Raw genomic sequence first — 14,307 nt, forward strand, 5'->3', positions numbered from 1 at the left:
TACTGTGGTTTCACAGGGAAAAGAAGAAGGAGCAGGAGAGAGAAGAGCTGTGGAAGAAGCTGGAGGAGCTGAAGCTCGGTGACATGCCGCTGGTCCAGAACAACAGCCACGGGCTTCCGAGTGTCCAAAACAACAACAACAATAATAGTAACAGTAACCACGAGGACCAGGAAAGGAGCGCCGCTGCCGTTACCGCAGACAACAAAGACCCCGACGCCACCGCAGCTGTCAGCAAGAGCACCCCATGTGCCAAATGACACCGGACGTCAGTGTTTTACTCTGTAACGGTTTGATGCTGCGTTCAGGACTGCCGGGGTAGGATCAACAGAGACGTAAAAACACAAATCACACCTCAGCAGTATATGAAATCTACTTAGAGTGAACGCCAGCATTTCTTTGGCAAGAAAAAAAAAATCTATATTTCAACTTCAGACTATTTTTGGATGTTACAGTGTGGCTGCAGTATACTGTTTATTTGTCTGATCAAAGATTTATCCTTTCACATTTAGTTTCTTAACTGAAAATGTTTCTTTTCGGTATATTCGTTGTATGATACGCGGAGACGGGGGAGGAGATAACGATGACTTGAATTCAATGTTTCCGATTTGTGCTGCACTTAGAAGAGCTGAACAGCTATTTAAAGATGTCTATTTTTAATGTGCTTTTTCCTCATCGCTGCCAACACTTAAGAGAACGGCAAAAATTATTATTTTTTGTTTTGTGGGGTGGGGTGGGGGGGTGTTTGGGACCAGACCCAAAAAGTAAACATTTGGTGTGCATTAAGATACAGGAAAGCTAAAGAACACAACCATTTCCTTTTTTAAAGATGGCCAAAATGGATAGAGATATTAATCCTAGATATAGAGTGAGCGCTCTGTAAATGACTCTGCCTGAGACGATGAATTTAATGAACAATAAGACTAAACACTTATTTTTGTGTTTCAGGTGTTGGTAAAATTGTATTCATCTGGGTGATGCCGATTTGAAAAATGCAGAGCTGTGTTTATAAAATCCTTTACACTAAAGTATTGAGAAAGAGCTTTTCAACAAAGGAAATATTTTTCTTAATAACTGGAGTTTTAAAGGAGGAGTTCAGCATTGTTTCTTTTTTTAAGGCGAGGGGAAGAGGTTGAATATATGTGGTGAATGTGAAGCAGCTGGCCTGGCTCTACCCTGAGAAATAAAATCCACCCAAACAGCACCTCCAAAGCTTAAAAATTAAAAAGAGATGTGGTTTGTTTAATCCATGCAGACGCCTGCGGTGTTAGAGTTGGAGAAGCTGGTGGGTGAACTTTATTAGCTTCAGGCTGCTTATTCAAACCAATCTTCACCTCTTACTCTGATATTTCCCAAGCTGCTAAACTATTCCTTTAAAAATGAAAAGAGAGAGACCTACAGTGCTATATTTTTCCAGTGTATTGATAACCCGAATATTTTTGGATGTTTCCCTTTTTTTTTGCAGCTGGCTCATGATGGGGATGCAGGATGCGCTTGAGTGTATATTTGTCGCGTGGGTGTATATGTGTATGTTAGCTTGGAGGCTACTTAAAGGGAAAATGCCACTTGGTTTCTGATTTAATGTACAGCGTAACATTTCAGTGGTCTGAGAAAAGTGTAGTCAGTGCAAAGACTTCCAAGCGTCTTAGACATTTGATGCACAGAAGGCTTTCGTGCTACCATGTATTTTTATGTCCTAACCAAATGAGGCCCTTTATGACGTAGTGCAACAAAGGAAACCCTTTCTTTTACCATCTATGCCTCTTCACTGTCTCTTTTCTACAGACTTCATGAAGTCACGATTGCTTTTATTCTCCAGTTTCTGATGTTGACAACTGCTGAACGTCTTCATTAAACTATTGTAACTGCCATTGGATTGTAGGAACGACTCGTGAGAGGGTTTCTTTCTCTCGACTCTCTCTGAAGCTCGTAGTTTTCAAGCTTTATATTTTAGGTCAAGTCTTTCTGATGCCTTTTCTGTCAGTACAGCATTCCAGCCTCTGTGACATTGAAAGAAACTACATGGGGAGCCTGTTTTGTAATCACAGATCTTATTTAGGTTTCACCATTAAATAAAGTCTACTTTATCTTTCTACTCAAAGCCTCCAGTTGTCTTTTTTTTTTTTTTTCCTCCTTTGACTTTTTTGCTTTCTTGCAGTTCTTCATAGAGGTCAGCAGATGGTGCCTCGACCTGCCATAAGCAACAGTGATGATTATTATGCTTCCTATTGTGCAGCTCGGGGACCAGAACCAGCCCTGATGTGGTGCTATTATACCAGCATTGCTGCACAGGAGTGAAAATACATGGGAACTTAGCATAAAATTAAGGATTTTCAAATGTAGATCAATTATCTGAATCATTAAGTTTTAAATACTTGGTTTTTGGTTTGAAGGGCTCATGAAATCAGCTCACCAGAAGTTTGTTCTAACCTTTGTGAAGCACGCATCAGAACATGATTGCACCGAGGTCATAAAGGGGTGGACAGGGTCAACAACAATAACCAGGTAGCCTCCGACATGCAAATGAACCCCCCCCCCCACTATTACGCCATCAACAGTTGATACAAGGCTTGATGGATCCATGCTTTCATGCTTGCATTTATCCAATTCTGTGTTGCCCATGTGAACTGTAGTTCAATTTCCTTTTCTTGACACAGGAAACCCACACTGGGTGTCACTCCTGCTGCAATCTGCATCTGCATCAAGACTTGACGTATTGTCCATTCAGAGATGCTCTTTTGCACATCTTGGATGAGTGAGTGGTTATTTGGGTTACTCAGTTTTCCTCACTTCAAAGCAGTCTGGCCATTTTCCTCTGACGTCAACAAGGTATCTTCACCCAGAGAAATGCTGCTCACTGGATGTTTTCATTTTTTTAGGCCATCTTCTGTGAAGCCTAAAGATGGTTGTCTGAGGCAGGCTGTCTGACAACCATACAAGTCACTTATATCACTTTTGTTCCCAATTCTGATGCTCAGTTTGAACTTCAGCATGCCATCTTCACCATGTCTACATATTAAAATGTGCAAAATGAGGTGACGGACACGTCTCCCAAGAAATGTGTGGCTCGAAAAGAACCACAAGTGAATCTCCGTTTAGCAGCTGAAACAGCAGGTCCTAGTTTTAACAGGTTTTGCAACACAGCTTTCAGGAGTGTACACTTGCATGTAATCCACTTAATCTTCCGAAAAGTTTAGCAAATACAATTTTGTGCATTGGGCTCACAGTGTGTGAGCCATGCGCAGGTTTTTGAGATCTCTAGACGTCACCTATCAGTTTCTGACCTCTGCATGGTGACATGTTGGTCTTTTGAGGCCAGAAGTGTCATATTTGGATGAGAGGGTGACTAATGCACCAAACTACTAAAACACTTAATATTCACTCACCAAAAAAGAATCATAAATGTCCCAGATGGTCTATATTAGTCAAAAAAAACTCCCATTAAAAATGCTTCAAAAGGAACCACAGCATAAACACAGCTTGCGATGATCCACCTACAGGTGGAAATGAAAGCAGCCATGCCACCTTCAGTTATAAAACACCACCTTCTCTATAGTTATTGTGAGGGCAGAAATAAGCCACAAAGAATGAAAACCAGTCTTTGTACCACGCTGTGAAAAGTTCATCTAATCTCTTAAGTTTTTTGTTTTTAATGTGGAAGTCTGACTCTCTTATAGACCCAGCTTCAACTGGCCGCTGGAGGAACTGCAGTTTCTGGCTCTCTGATGTGGTTTTAAGTTGAAGTCAACAAAATGTTAAGGAATCGTAATATTGCAGGATTAAAAATAAACTAAACTATAATACCTTAGAATAAATGGAAAAATAGCTAGTTAGGCTGTTAAAGCCCAGGCTCTTGGAGATATTGTGGTGGCATTTGCAAGTTAAGCCAAAGTCCTTATAACGTCCTTGTCTATAGAGCTCCTGGATCCCCATCCTCAGTGTATTTGACGGACATCACACACTTGAGTTACCATGGTGACAGAACCCCATGCATAAAAGAAAGTCAGCCTCATCTCCCTTTGACAGACAGGACTGGATTTCAGCCACTGCAGCATCAGCAACACCAGCAGCAGCGACCGATGCCTCTGAACTCCTCTGATGGAAACCGGACCACCTCCGCCTTCACCTCCAAACTGACCCCAGCTGCTGACATATGCGTGGGACTGGCCATCTTCTCCATCGGTATGCTGAGTTATCTGTTCTCTCTATTTCTGCTTTACCTGGAAAACAAAAATGCTGTTGACTATTTTTTTGATAAGCTTAATTCACGCCTTTAAGTTATAAAAAGTGCTTTAATTTCCACTAAATATAAAGTATTTAAACTTTAATCATTTCATTTTCTTTTTCTTTCCATTGGTTCGTTTTCAGTGAACTTCTCAGATCTTATATTTGACTTTTATTTGTCTGCAGGGCTCAGTCGCTCATTAAACTAGTTACACTTGACTAGGAGCGCTGAAGGTGTGCATTGCAATAGCAGTAACTATAAGTAAGGATTTAACCTGTATTGTGTTGTCACTCATATAAATGTGTGCTCGGTTTGCCTCTAAGACGTCAATAATCCAGTTATTCTGCATGGTGGCTCTCACTTTGATATGTACGACCTAAAAATGAACTCCTAGCATGTCAGACTGCTGGGCAAATAGTGCAAAGTGCCCATAAGAAGGTTATTCTGCTAAAGATGGTTTTCTTAGATTTTCCACACAAGTATACAACATCTGCCGACATCAGGTGATTCTCAAACTAATGAGCAACACTCATATTAACAGCTGGATATCGCAAAATAAGAGGGAAATATTTGTTGCTGCTCCAAAAAGTCAAGAACAAAAAAAATTGTTCCTATTTGTTGTCCTTGAAACACAGTGATCAAAACAGGAATCTTGGCTGAAAAAATCAAAATGTATTTGCTTATGTGAGTTTTGTGGAATTTATTTTGTTTTTTCAGGGGAAAACAAATCGCACTGATGTAGTCAGAAAGCCTCAGTTATCAAATATGATACCCTCGGCATTAAGAGTTTAAGTGTGTTGTATTTTATTTTTATGTATACTTTTATATTGCTTTTTTAAATTGCCTTGAGGCATCATTGTGAGCCTATGTTTTTATCTTTATATTAAACAACATTGACATTATCTATAATTAAATGTGCTATTTAAGTAAAACTGACATTGGCATATCTGATGGGAACATTTTCCATGGGATACGCTCACTTTAAAGTAATAACGATGCCCTTTTGAAGGTATAAAATATGTAAACATTTTTTGCTTTGTCTCAAAAACTTTCTAAATGTTTGCTAACATTTTGGTCATAGCAATTATAAAAATAGTGTTGCTTCCAAAGAGGCCAAATGCTAAACGAATGCAGCAGTTTCCTTCTGACCTTCTTCCCGGTGCAGCTCTGCTCTCTGTAATGGGGAATGGGCTGGTGCTGGTGATCTGTTACCTCAGGAGGAAGAAGATGGTGGGCTCGGAGCTGCTGTGCGTCAACCTGGCTGTTGTCGACTTCCTCAGCTGCATCTGCTTCTACCCGCTCGCCATCCTGTCCTCCTTCCACCACGCCTGGCTGGGAGAAAACATCACGTGCGTTTACTACGGCTTCGGCTGCTACACCTTCGGCTTGTGCGGCATGTTCACCATCACTGCCATCAGCATCATCCGCTACCTAAAGACCTGCTACAGCTTGGCTTACGGTGAGGACTGTTGTTGTTAGTTAATAAGAATTTGATGCTAAGAGTAGTAGTTTCATGTAACTCATGTCCCAAATGCCCCCAATCTTGCAGTCTCTATCCTTTTTTTTGCCTTCTTGCTGTAGCTGTGTGGCTGAAAGGAACCAACATCCGCCTCTTGTGCTGTGCTATCTGGCTGGTTGCTACAGTGTGGTCCAGCTTCCCTCTGTTCGGCTGGGGCGAGTACGTCCCCGAGCCTTACGGACTGTCCTGCACAATCGCCTGGCAGGGTTATCACACCTCCGCCAAGGATGCCTTCTATGTCATCTGCTCCTTTGCCTGCTTCACGCTGGTTCCCGTCCTCCTCATTGTGGTGTCGCAGTGCAGGATCCTCTACAAGGTGTCCCGCTTCTCCTACTTGCTGTCTGCTAGGGGCATCCGCAACAACCTGCGCCGCGCTGAGAAGCGGCTCTCCATGGTGAGCTTCAGTCTTTACATTATATCTGCAGACTTGACAAACACACATGAACTGAGAATGTTGAGAGAATCCAGTCCAGGCAGCGCTCGAATTTGCTGCTGGGTGCACACCAACAGGAAATTCTCCATCAGTGGTCGAATAGTGCCAAAAATGACCACCCGTGTCTCTTCCTGATAACTGATCCTTGACCTCATCATCAGATAACTACACCAAACTAGTCAGGTCATATGAAAGAGAACAACCCGAATATCCCGTGAAAAACATCACTCAAATACCACACCTGTAATTTTAAAGAAAAATTAATATATACTAGCCTATAAAGTGAAACCAGATGCTTTTCATATTGAGCTCAGCTCATGTTGTCTATTCACACTGGGGAAATGATTAAGTGACCATGCAGCAAAGGATATTGAATAAGGAGGTGGCACGCAGGAGGAAAAGAGAAACACCACAGAGAAGATTCAAGAATGTAGTGATGCAGGATGTGCAGAGGTGTAACAGAGGAGGATGCTAGAGGCAGGATGGAGATGGAGGCAGATGATCCAGAGAAATTAGAGAGATTTTTTTTTCCATTTACATGTAAAACTATGTTCGGCACACAAGGCAAAAACTTTATAAGAATTAGAGTTAAATAAACTGTCTTTATAGAGTTATCTCAATATGCTTTATCTTGCAAAGTAAAAACCCTGCAATATATTAGCAGCTGGTGACAGTGGGAAGGAAGAAGTCCCTCCTGACAGGAAGAGGCCTGCAGCAAAACCAGGCTGGGTGTGAACCATGAATATTACAACAGCAGGGTATGGCATTAAATGAAAAACAGGCTAATAATTAGTATTTACATGCTAGTTGCCAGTTATATCTCCTTTCCTTTCATATGGGATGGTCCAGTGTATCTTAAAGGAGGTAATAAAGAAAGCAATGAAGCATCTTTCTTTAAGTTTTGGAGCTTTTATAATTTCGAACCTTTCTCTGTAAAATTCTCACTTTGACCTCGTGGCATTAGATCAGACTTTATCAGTTATAGAGGTATCACAGTACTAATGCATTGTGAAGGTCGTACAGGCATTCACATCTTTTACTCATCAGTCATTACTCATTGCTTTCATTTAGCCCTCTGTGCATTTTTATTGTGGTTGGAGATCGGATCTAAACTTAGTTCTTCTTGGAGTTTTAAGGCAACAGCATATCTTGGTATGTAACAGGGTTTTGAACAAAGCTGATAATGACATGTATCTGTTAGAGACTTTGAAGCTGGAAGAAGAGCCTCCAGCGTTATCTCAGAACTAAACATTTGAGCCTCTTGTCTCTCCAAGTTGAGTCACACTTTATACTTGACTTGTCTTTTGTCTGTAGAACCTTTGATTTTGAATGTTTGACTGTCCTGCAGTTTATCACAGATACATTTCAGCCACATCAATCGATGTATTCTTCCTCTGAATGGAAGGGAGGATGTAATCAGTTCCGTTTGTCTATTTGTGTTTGTTAGCACTCTACTGTCCACAGGATTTCACATTTCTTTGTGATGGTAGATACCAATAACAGCTCAAGCTGATTTAAATTTGCTGAAAATCCCCTCGAGGTCACAACAAACCAACTTTATATTACTCACAATTTTTTATCGATTGTCTTCGTATTTTACAACAATCTAAACCTTGGGGGATACGAGTACCTAGGTTGGTTAAGCATTTGACCTTGACCTTCACTATTAGCACCCGAGGTCAAAGCTGACCTTGAAAAAAAATTCAAGAAATCCAGAGTACCAGGAGAGAGCCCACGAGGCCCAGAACACAGTGTGAGGCCCAGATGACCAAGAGGTTGTAGGGAGGAGTTGCCTCTGCTATGTTTTTTCTATTAATATTTAAGGGAACGGAAATGGGTTCATTCCAACCACACGAGATGGAAAAGATAAAGTGAAGGTAAAAATAACAAAAATATCGTTATATTTAAAAGAAACTCGTGTCGCTTTAAAAATAGAATTAGTGCCATAATTTTTTCCTGAACACGTCAATATTCACATGACCGTACGAGATCCGTTACTAGGAAAGTGTAGACATGAAATATTCAGTCTGCTGCACCACATGATCTTTGCTTTGTTTGAAAATGGATCGTTTCATAGGAAACAAGTTATTTGTGTGTCAGAGATGATTCATCAGGTCTCTGATTAGTTTCCAGTGTACTAACTTACCCTCTTTACTCTGTCGCTTCCCCTTCCAGATGTTTTTCTGCATCAGTTTGGGTTTTGTAATTGCCTGGGCTCCCTACGCTGTCGTGTCCTTCCTTTTCATTTTCCACAAGGAGCACCGGTACATGGCTCCGGAGGGTTTCGTGTTTCCCGCCCTCTTCGCCAAAAGCTCCCACATCTACAACCCATTCATCTACTTCTACTTCAACAAGACTTTCCAGCGGGAGCTCCACCGGCTGCTTCTCTCAACCTACCACAAGCTGGGAGGAAACCGAGTTGGGGTCCACGTTACCACAGCCCATCAGGCCCCAAACCCCATCCATATTCAGCTCCAGGAACAAGGATCCAGCCAAAAGAATAAATTGGGCTCGTCTCAGGGTGGAACTCAAAGCAAACATAAACGCAAAGTACTGCAGAGCAGCAACAACCACGACAGGCTGGTGTACACCTGCTGGGGCTCCACATCGAAGAAAGCCTCCACCATCTCCAATAATAAACCTGCCAGGGCCTCCATGCCTATCTCTATATAAACAAATTAATTAGGAGTCATTTCACTAATGTTTGAGAAATTGCTGACTTCATCATGTATCCCAACAACCATTAGTCTAACCCACGTGGGCCAGGGTACCACGTAGTGTTGCATTTGAGTTCACTGAGATGAGCAGTTCACATATTTGGGCTAATTCTGTGTTGCCAGTGTTTCCCCTGCAGTGGCCGCAGCCTGCACCACTCTGTGTGTGTTGGGGAAGTTTTACAGTAAGAAACTTTTACCAAATGTCATCATCTATGTGGTCTTAACTGATCGTAAAGAAAGCTGAAGAGGTAAAAACCACATCAAAACTGTACAGATATTTTTTTTTTTTTGCTATTTTGTCTCGTTTCTTGACTCGTGTTGTTTGGATGAGCAGCTCTTGAGAAAAGCTGCGACCAGTCTGCCCGTTCTGCACGACTACGTTTTGAACACACACTCACACACAATCAGTGAATGTATCTTTGTCGCTGTCCTCTTTTTCAAACAATAACTTGCCTGCATGTGATACGTTTGCAGGCTCTGTACTGCATTTGCTGATTTTGTAACTTATGCGTGAGACTGTGAGAACGTATTTCGACCAGTGTGTGTCCAAATACTTCGACTCAGAGAGAAAGCATGTGAGGACTGTTCACAGGCGTCAGACGAACTGGAATTCAGCTTGACACTGGAATTTCATTTTTTTAAAACGAGACTTGCAGTCTTTGAACATTTATGTAATTTGGACATTTCAGTGTTTCATTTTTAATAAACTTATAAAACAACTCAAAACCTGTTTTGTTTTGTTTTTTTCTTTTTCATTATGAAATATTGTTTCTTGGCATAGTGGCCATTGTTGTGGGTTTTTTAGGCACGTCTTAATATAAATGATTCATCATCAGTGTTTTAATCCCTATGTTGCCACACTAACAGCTAACTTCTGGGGAAAGCGGTGATGATTTGTCAGCCCAGACTGTGCCACGAAATTTCATCACAACTGGGGAAACCCAGTTAAATTGTTTTTTATTTAGTTAAATATTTTCTTCTGAAATAAATAAATCACTTCATCAGTGTGGAAATGTAATAATACGTCTGAATGACGACAACAACAACAAAGCCTTGATTATAAAAACTAATCATTATTGGGTGCCATTAATAATTTAAAAGGGACTGACTCTGTGCGTCTGCAGTACAACAGAATAATTGATCGGAAGTACAAAAATCAAAATTGTTGTTCAAATCGGTTGACAAAGACTGGACCACAAAACTGTGAATAGAGCATGTGAGAAGTTTACTTTAAAGATGAACAACACAAATCCTTGACAACTATTTTAAAAAGAACTGGTGTGAAGGAGCGAAAAATCCATAACCTCAAAGAATAAGACGGCTGGGATGACTTTAGCAAAAGAACAGTTCAACAAAGAAATATTAGGAAGTTATGAGATGGAAAAACTCCAACCAGACATGATTATTTACTGGTTCAAAGGCCGAGTCTGATCCTCACAGAAGCCCTACCTAAAGCCCAAAGAGCGCAAACTAAATACTAAACATGGGAACTCTGATCTTCAGTGACGCCATTCGTGTCGCATATTTAAAATAAACGCACCCTTCCTTGACATTTTATTATCTCATTATCAAGCTTATTCATTCACATTTAAGTGTAGCTGAAGTGTCTGGAAATTAATGAGAAACATTAATACAAGACCAGATCCATCTTAACTGAGAAAAAGGCTCCAAACCGGTCTATTCTCATTGTAATTATTTTCAAAATCTCTCAGGATTCTCGCATTTTTATTCAGACCATGCAGCTGTCTGAGGGTTCAACAGCTGCATGAACCAAAGCAATAAAGTTTCCTCACAGAGCAGAAATGCGAGGCTTCGTCTCGTGTCTTAATGCTTGTCTAATAACTTAATAGCTTCTGAAATGGTGATCAGTGGCTAAACGATTTGTCTAGAGCTCCTGGGGTTTAGAAAGCTTATAGAGGCACTTCCTCAAATGACTTGTGGTGCCTTGATTTTTGTGTAAATGTGTCTCTAAACAACTGAAATTTCACAGCATAGTGAAGCACAGCAGATGTATTATTTCCTGTAGCGCAAAAGCTGAGCTATGAGAGGATACACATTGACCTTCCAGTGTAAATGAGCAACTGTTTGCTGTTTACAGTTTGTTCCCGTCTCACAGAATGGTCTAAAAAAAGTTACTGCTTCTATAAAATAAAATAAAAAAAAGATAATTATCAAAGTCATGCACGATCAGCTTGCAGGTATGCTAATCAAGCTTTTTGCAGAGGCTTTGACGCTTGATGCTTGTGCAGACCGCCAAACAGTTTCCCACAGATTTTGTGTGTGTGTGAAGTTACATGCATGCACAAACAATTCAATTCAATTTTATTTATATAGCGCCAAATCACAACAAAAGTCACCTCAAGGCGCTTTACACACACATGCACAGAAAAAACAAACGGACTGAACGTGACCAAGAGGGCGACATTTCTGCCTTAGTGTACCAAAGCACCAAAATCCTGGACTCTGTGTTTCTATCAAAGCTCTTTGAAGATGAGCAGTGAGATGTGTAGCCGGTCTTTGTTTATGTGCTGGCGATGATGTAACCTCTCTTGACAATAGGCCGCATTGATGAGCCACAAAGCAGCTCAGTGTTTCCCTCATCATCCAAATCAGCAGGAGAGCTTAATTGCATCTCGCTGGTCTTCATCTGGAATATTACAATGACGCCAAACACTCACCAGAAAATGCTTTGAATGCTTAGCTATCATAGCTTTTTGCAATGCACTTGCTTATATTTGTTGGCTTTCATGTTTCTCTCTCTGCCTTCGTTTAAATGTCGTCGCACCTCCGTGTTAATCATTTGCTCTTTGTTGCAGTGGTTAGCACTGTTGACTCACACCAACAAGGTCGTGGGTTCGAATCCACTGCTCGGCTCTCTCCAGGTACTTCAAATGCAGACTTGTTAGGTTAATTGGTGATTCTAAAGTGGCCTTAAGTATGAATGTTATCATCTCTGACGACTGACGACCTGTCCAGGGTGTACGAATCCAGCCCACCTGTGACCCTCAATTGAAGCATTTAAGAAAATGGATGGATGGTTATTTTTCTGTGTGTTGTTTTGGTTTAATTTCACCTCAGTGTGCTCATATATAGTCCCGTCTTTGCTCCAATCTACTGTTTTTGTTTCTTTTTGGTACATTCTGTTTCTGTGTTTAATCATTTTTGCACACTAGTATATTTAAACACATCATCAATCATGTATTACTTTTAATTTGATTCGAATGTGATACTCTTACACATGTATTCACAATTTATACCATTTAAAAAAAAACAATAAACTGTAAAACTTTTTAAATGGACTAAATTAGTACATTCTTAGAACAAGCCCATCACTGCCAGCAGACAGGAAAGATCAAACCAGTCATGAAAACAGAGGCCTCCTCTGAATTGGCCACATGCTGAGCTTTTGATAACTGCATGGAAACTTTTCCAAACAGGACTAAACAGAGTCCTCCAGGATCGTGGCCAGCTCAAAATCTTTACAGAAAGGCAAAGGTCCTGTTTGTTTGTTTGTGTGAATGTTTCCCTGCTGATAAATTAATTCTGGAGTTTCTGGAGCTTGTGTTTTCTTGCAGGACAGGTGTAATAAAGAGATTTCTGTCTGTGACCCATAGTAGGAAGGTTTGAGATTTCAGTGCTGAGTGAGGGCAAAATGAAAAAATAAACTGGGTGAACGGGGCTGTTAGCATACAGTACGTAGGAAAAAAGTGCAAAACCATATCTCAAGCTTTTAACACTAAGATATGGCAGGCCACCTACAGTAAACTGGCAGGCCAATCAAAGAGCTTTAATCAGAGAAGCAGCCAAGAGGCCCACGTTAACTCTAGAGGAGCTGCAGAGATTGACAGGTGGGAAAATCTGGACTCCCCAAATCTGGCTGTTATAGAAGAGCGTCAAGACAGAGGCCATTGTTGAAAGAAAGCCATAAGAAGTCTGCCACAAGCCATGAAGGGGACACAGCAAAGGTGCCCTGGTCAGATGAGACCAAAATTGAATCTTTGGGCCTTTATGCAAAACTGTACATTGATTTGAAAACACAATCCCAGCTGTAAAACATGGTGGTGGCAGCATCATGCTGTGGGCACACTTTTCTCCTGCAGGGAAAGGGAAGCTGCTCAGAGCTGATGGAAAGATGGATGGATGTAAACACGGGGCAAACCTGGAAGAAAACCTATTAAAGGCTGCAAAAGACTTGAGAATGGGGAGGAGGTTTGACCTTAAACATACAGCCCGACTTAAATCCTGTTGAGCACCTGTGGCAAGACTTGAAAACTGCTGTTCACAGACACCCTGCATCTAATTTGACTGCACTGGAGCTATTGTGCAAAAAAGTCAGAGTCTGCAGTCTGTAGATGTGCGAAGGTGGTAGAAACAGCCCAACAGAATTCAGTTAGTGTTACATCGCCAGTAATTAGGGCTAGAGGATGAGAGCCCTGTTATTCGTAAAACTTTTTGAACACCAAGCATCATTTTTCTTCCACTTCACTATTATGGACTAGTTTGTGTTTGTCTATCTTTTTTTTTCAAATATAAAGCAGGAAGTAAGTGTGTGAGGTTACGTGGCCAGATTAGAAATGATATCTTCAATGATATCTATCTCGAGACACTTTCAGGCATTCGTGATGTCCTGATGTTTAGTCTGTCTGCTGTGAGATACCATCAGCTCTATCAAAATAGCACCTGAGCTGGGGGACTTTTTACAGTGAGTGGTTCTCTCTGCCAGAGAAATGACATTTATTATGTGCTGAAAAAACATTTTCTCCTCCACAGTACACTGGCAAGCATGATTTCAAGTTAAAGGGATTGGCCCGACAATCAACCACAAAAACCACAGGTTAACAGCCACAGCTGTGAAAGGAGAGCAAGAAAAACATTTTTCTGAATCACAAAACCTTCATGTTCTTTGTCTAGCAAAACAAAAGTTTTCTGGGAAAAGTTGTTTTTTTTCATCGTTCGTCTATAGAAACCATTAAAGGCAAGAATATAGTCTTTATTTATTTAATGTTTTGTAGTAGAACAAAACTGTTCTAATTTCTTTGTCTGATTATGGCCTTGAAAAGTGGCACAGTGAGAAATGGTGATTAGCTTTGTGAGTATTTATTGTGTTGAAATAAAGAGTTGTAGTCAGAGGTTTACATACACTCATCATGGGCATGAATGTCATGGCGATGTTGGGCTTAATATGATGCACAAGTTTGAAATTATTTTGGATTTCCTCTTATCCACACAGACTCATTGAGCTTATAGGACTTGATAGTATAACCTCTTAAGTAATCCGCACTGCTTAATCCCTCATGTCTTTAGTGGGAGAAGGGTAACTGCTTCACTGGGACACCTCCAGACAGCAACCAGGATCCCATGTGTAAATAAAAGATTTTAAATGAACTTATTCTTGTATAGAGCCTTTCTACTCTGG

At 40.8% G+C, this 14,307-nt stretch overlaps 3 protein-coding genes across 3 annotated transcripts in view; all 3 read left to right on the forward strand.

The window, feature by feature from the left end:
• Positions 1-2,092, forward strand: part of ppp2r5a (protein phosphatase 2, regulatory subunit B', alpha isoform) — a 62,080-nt gene extending 59,988 nt beyond the window's left edge. The window contains exon 13 of the mRNA XM_082506958.1: positions 17-2,092. Within this exon, the coding sequence (XP_082363084.1) occupies positions 17-257 (241 nt within the window). The 3' untranslated portion in view covers positions 258-2,092. The remainder of the gene's footprint in view (positions 1-16) is intronic.
• Positions 1-14,307, forward strand: part of rsph3 (radial spoke head 3) — a 66,496-nt gene that overhangs the window by 15,263 nt on the left and 36,926 nt on the right. The gene's annotated exons all lie outside the window — the stretch shown is intronic.
• On the forward strand, positions 2,162-9,660 carry opn8c (opsin 8, group member c). Its single transcript, XM_082506959.1, has 5 exons — positions 2,162-2,752; positions 4,024-4,179; positions 5,388-5,681; positions 5,804-6,135; positions 8,350-9,660. The coding sequence occupies exons 1-5, from the start codon at positions 2,728-2,730 to the stop codon at positions 8,845-8,847; spliced, it is 1,305 nt and encodes a 434-aa protein (XP_082363085.1). The 5' UTR covers positions 2,162-2,727; the 3' UTR covers positions 8,848-9,660.

The sequence above is a fragment of the Aulonocara stuartgranti genome (assembly GCF_965226115.1).
Source record: "Aulonocara stuartgranti genome assembly, chromosome: 15".
Classification (NCBI taxonomy): domain Eukaryota; kingdom Metazoa; phylum Chordata; class Actinopteri; order Cichliformes; family Cichlidae; genus Aulonocara; species Aulonocara stuartgranti.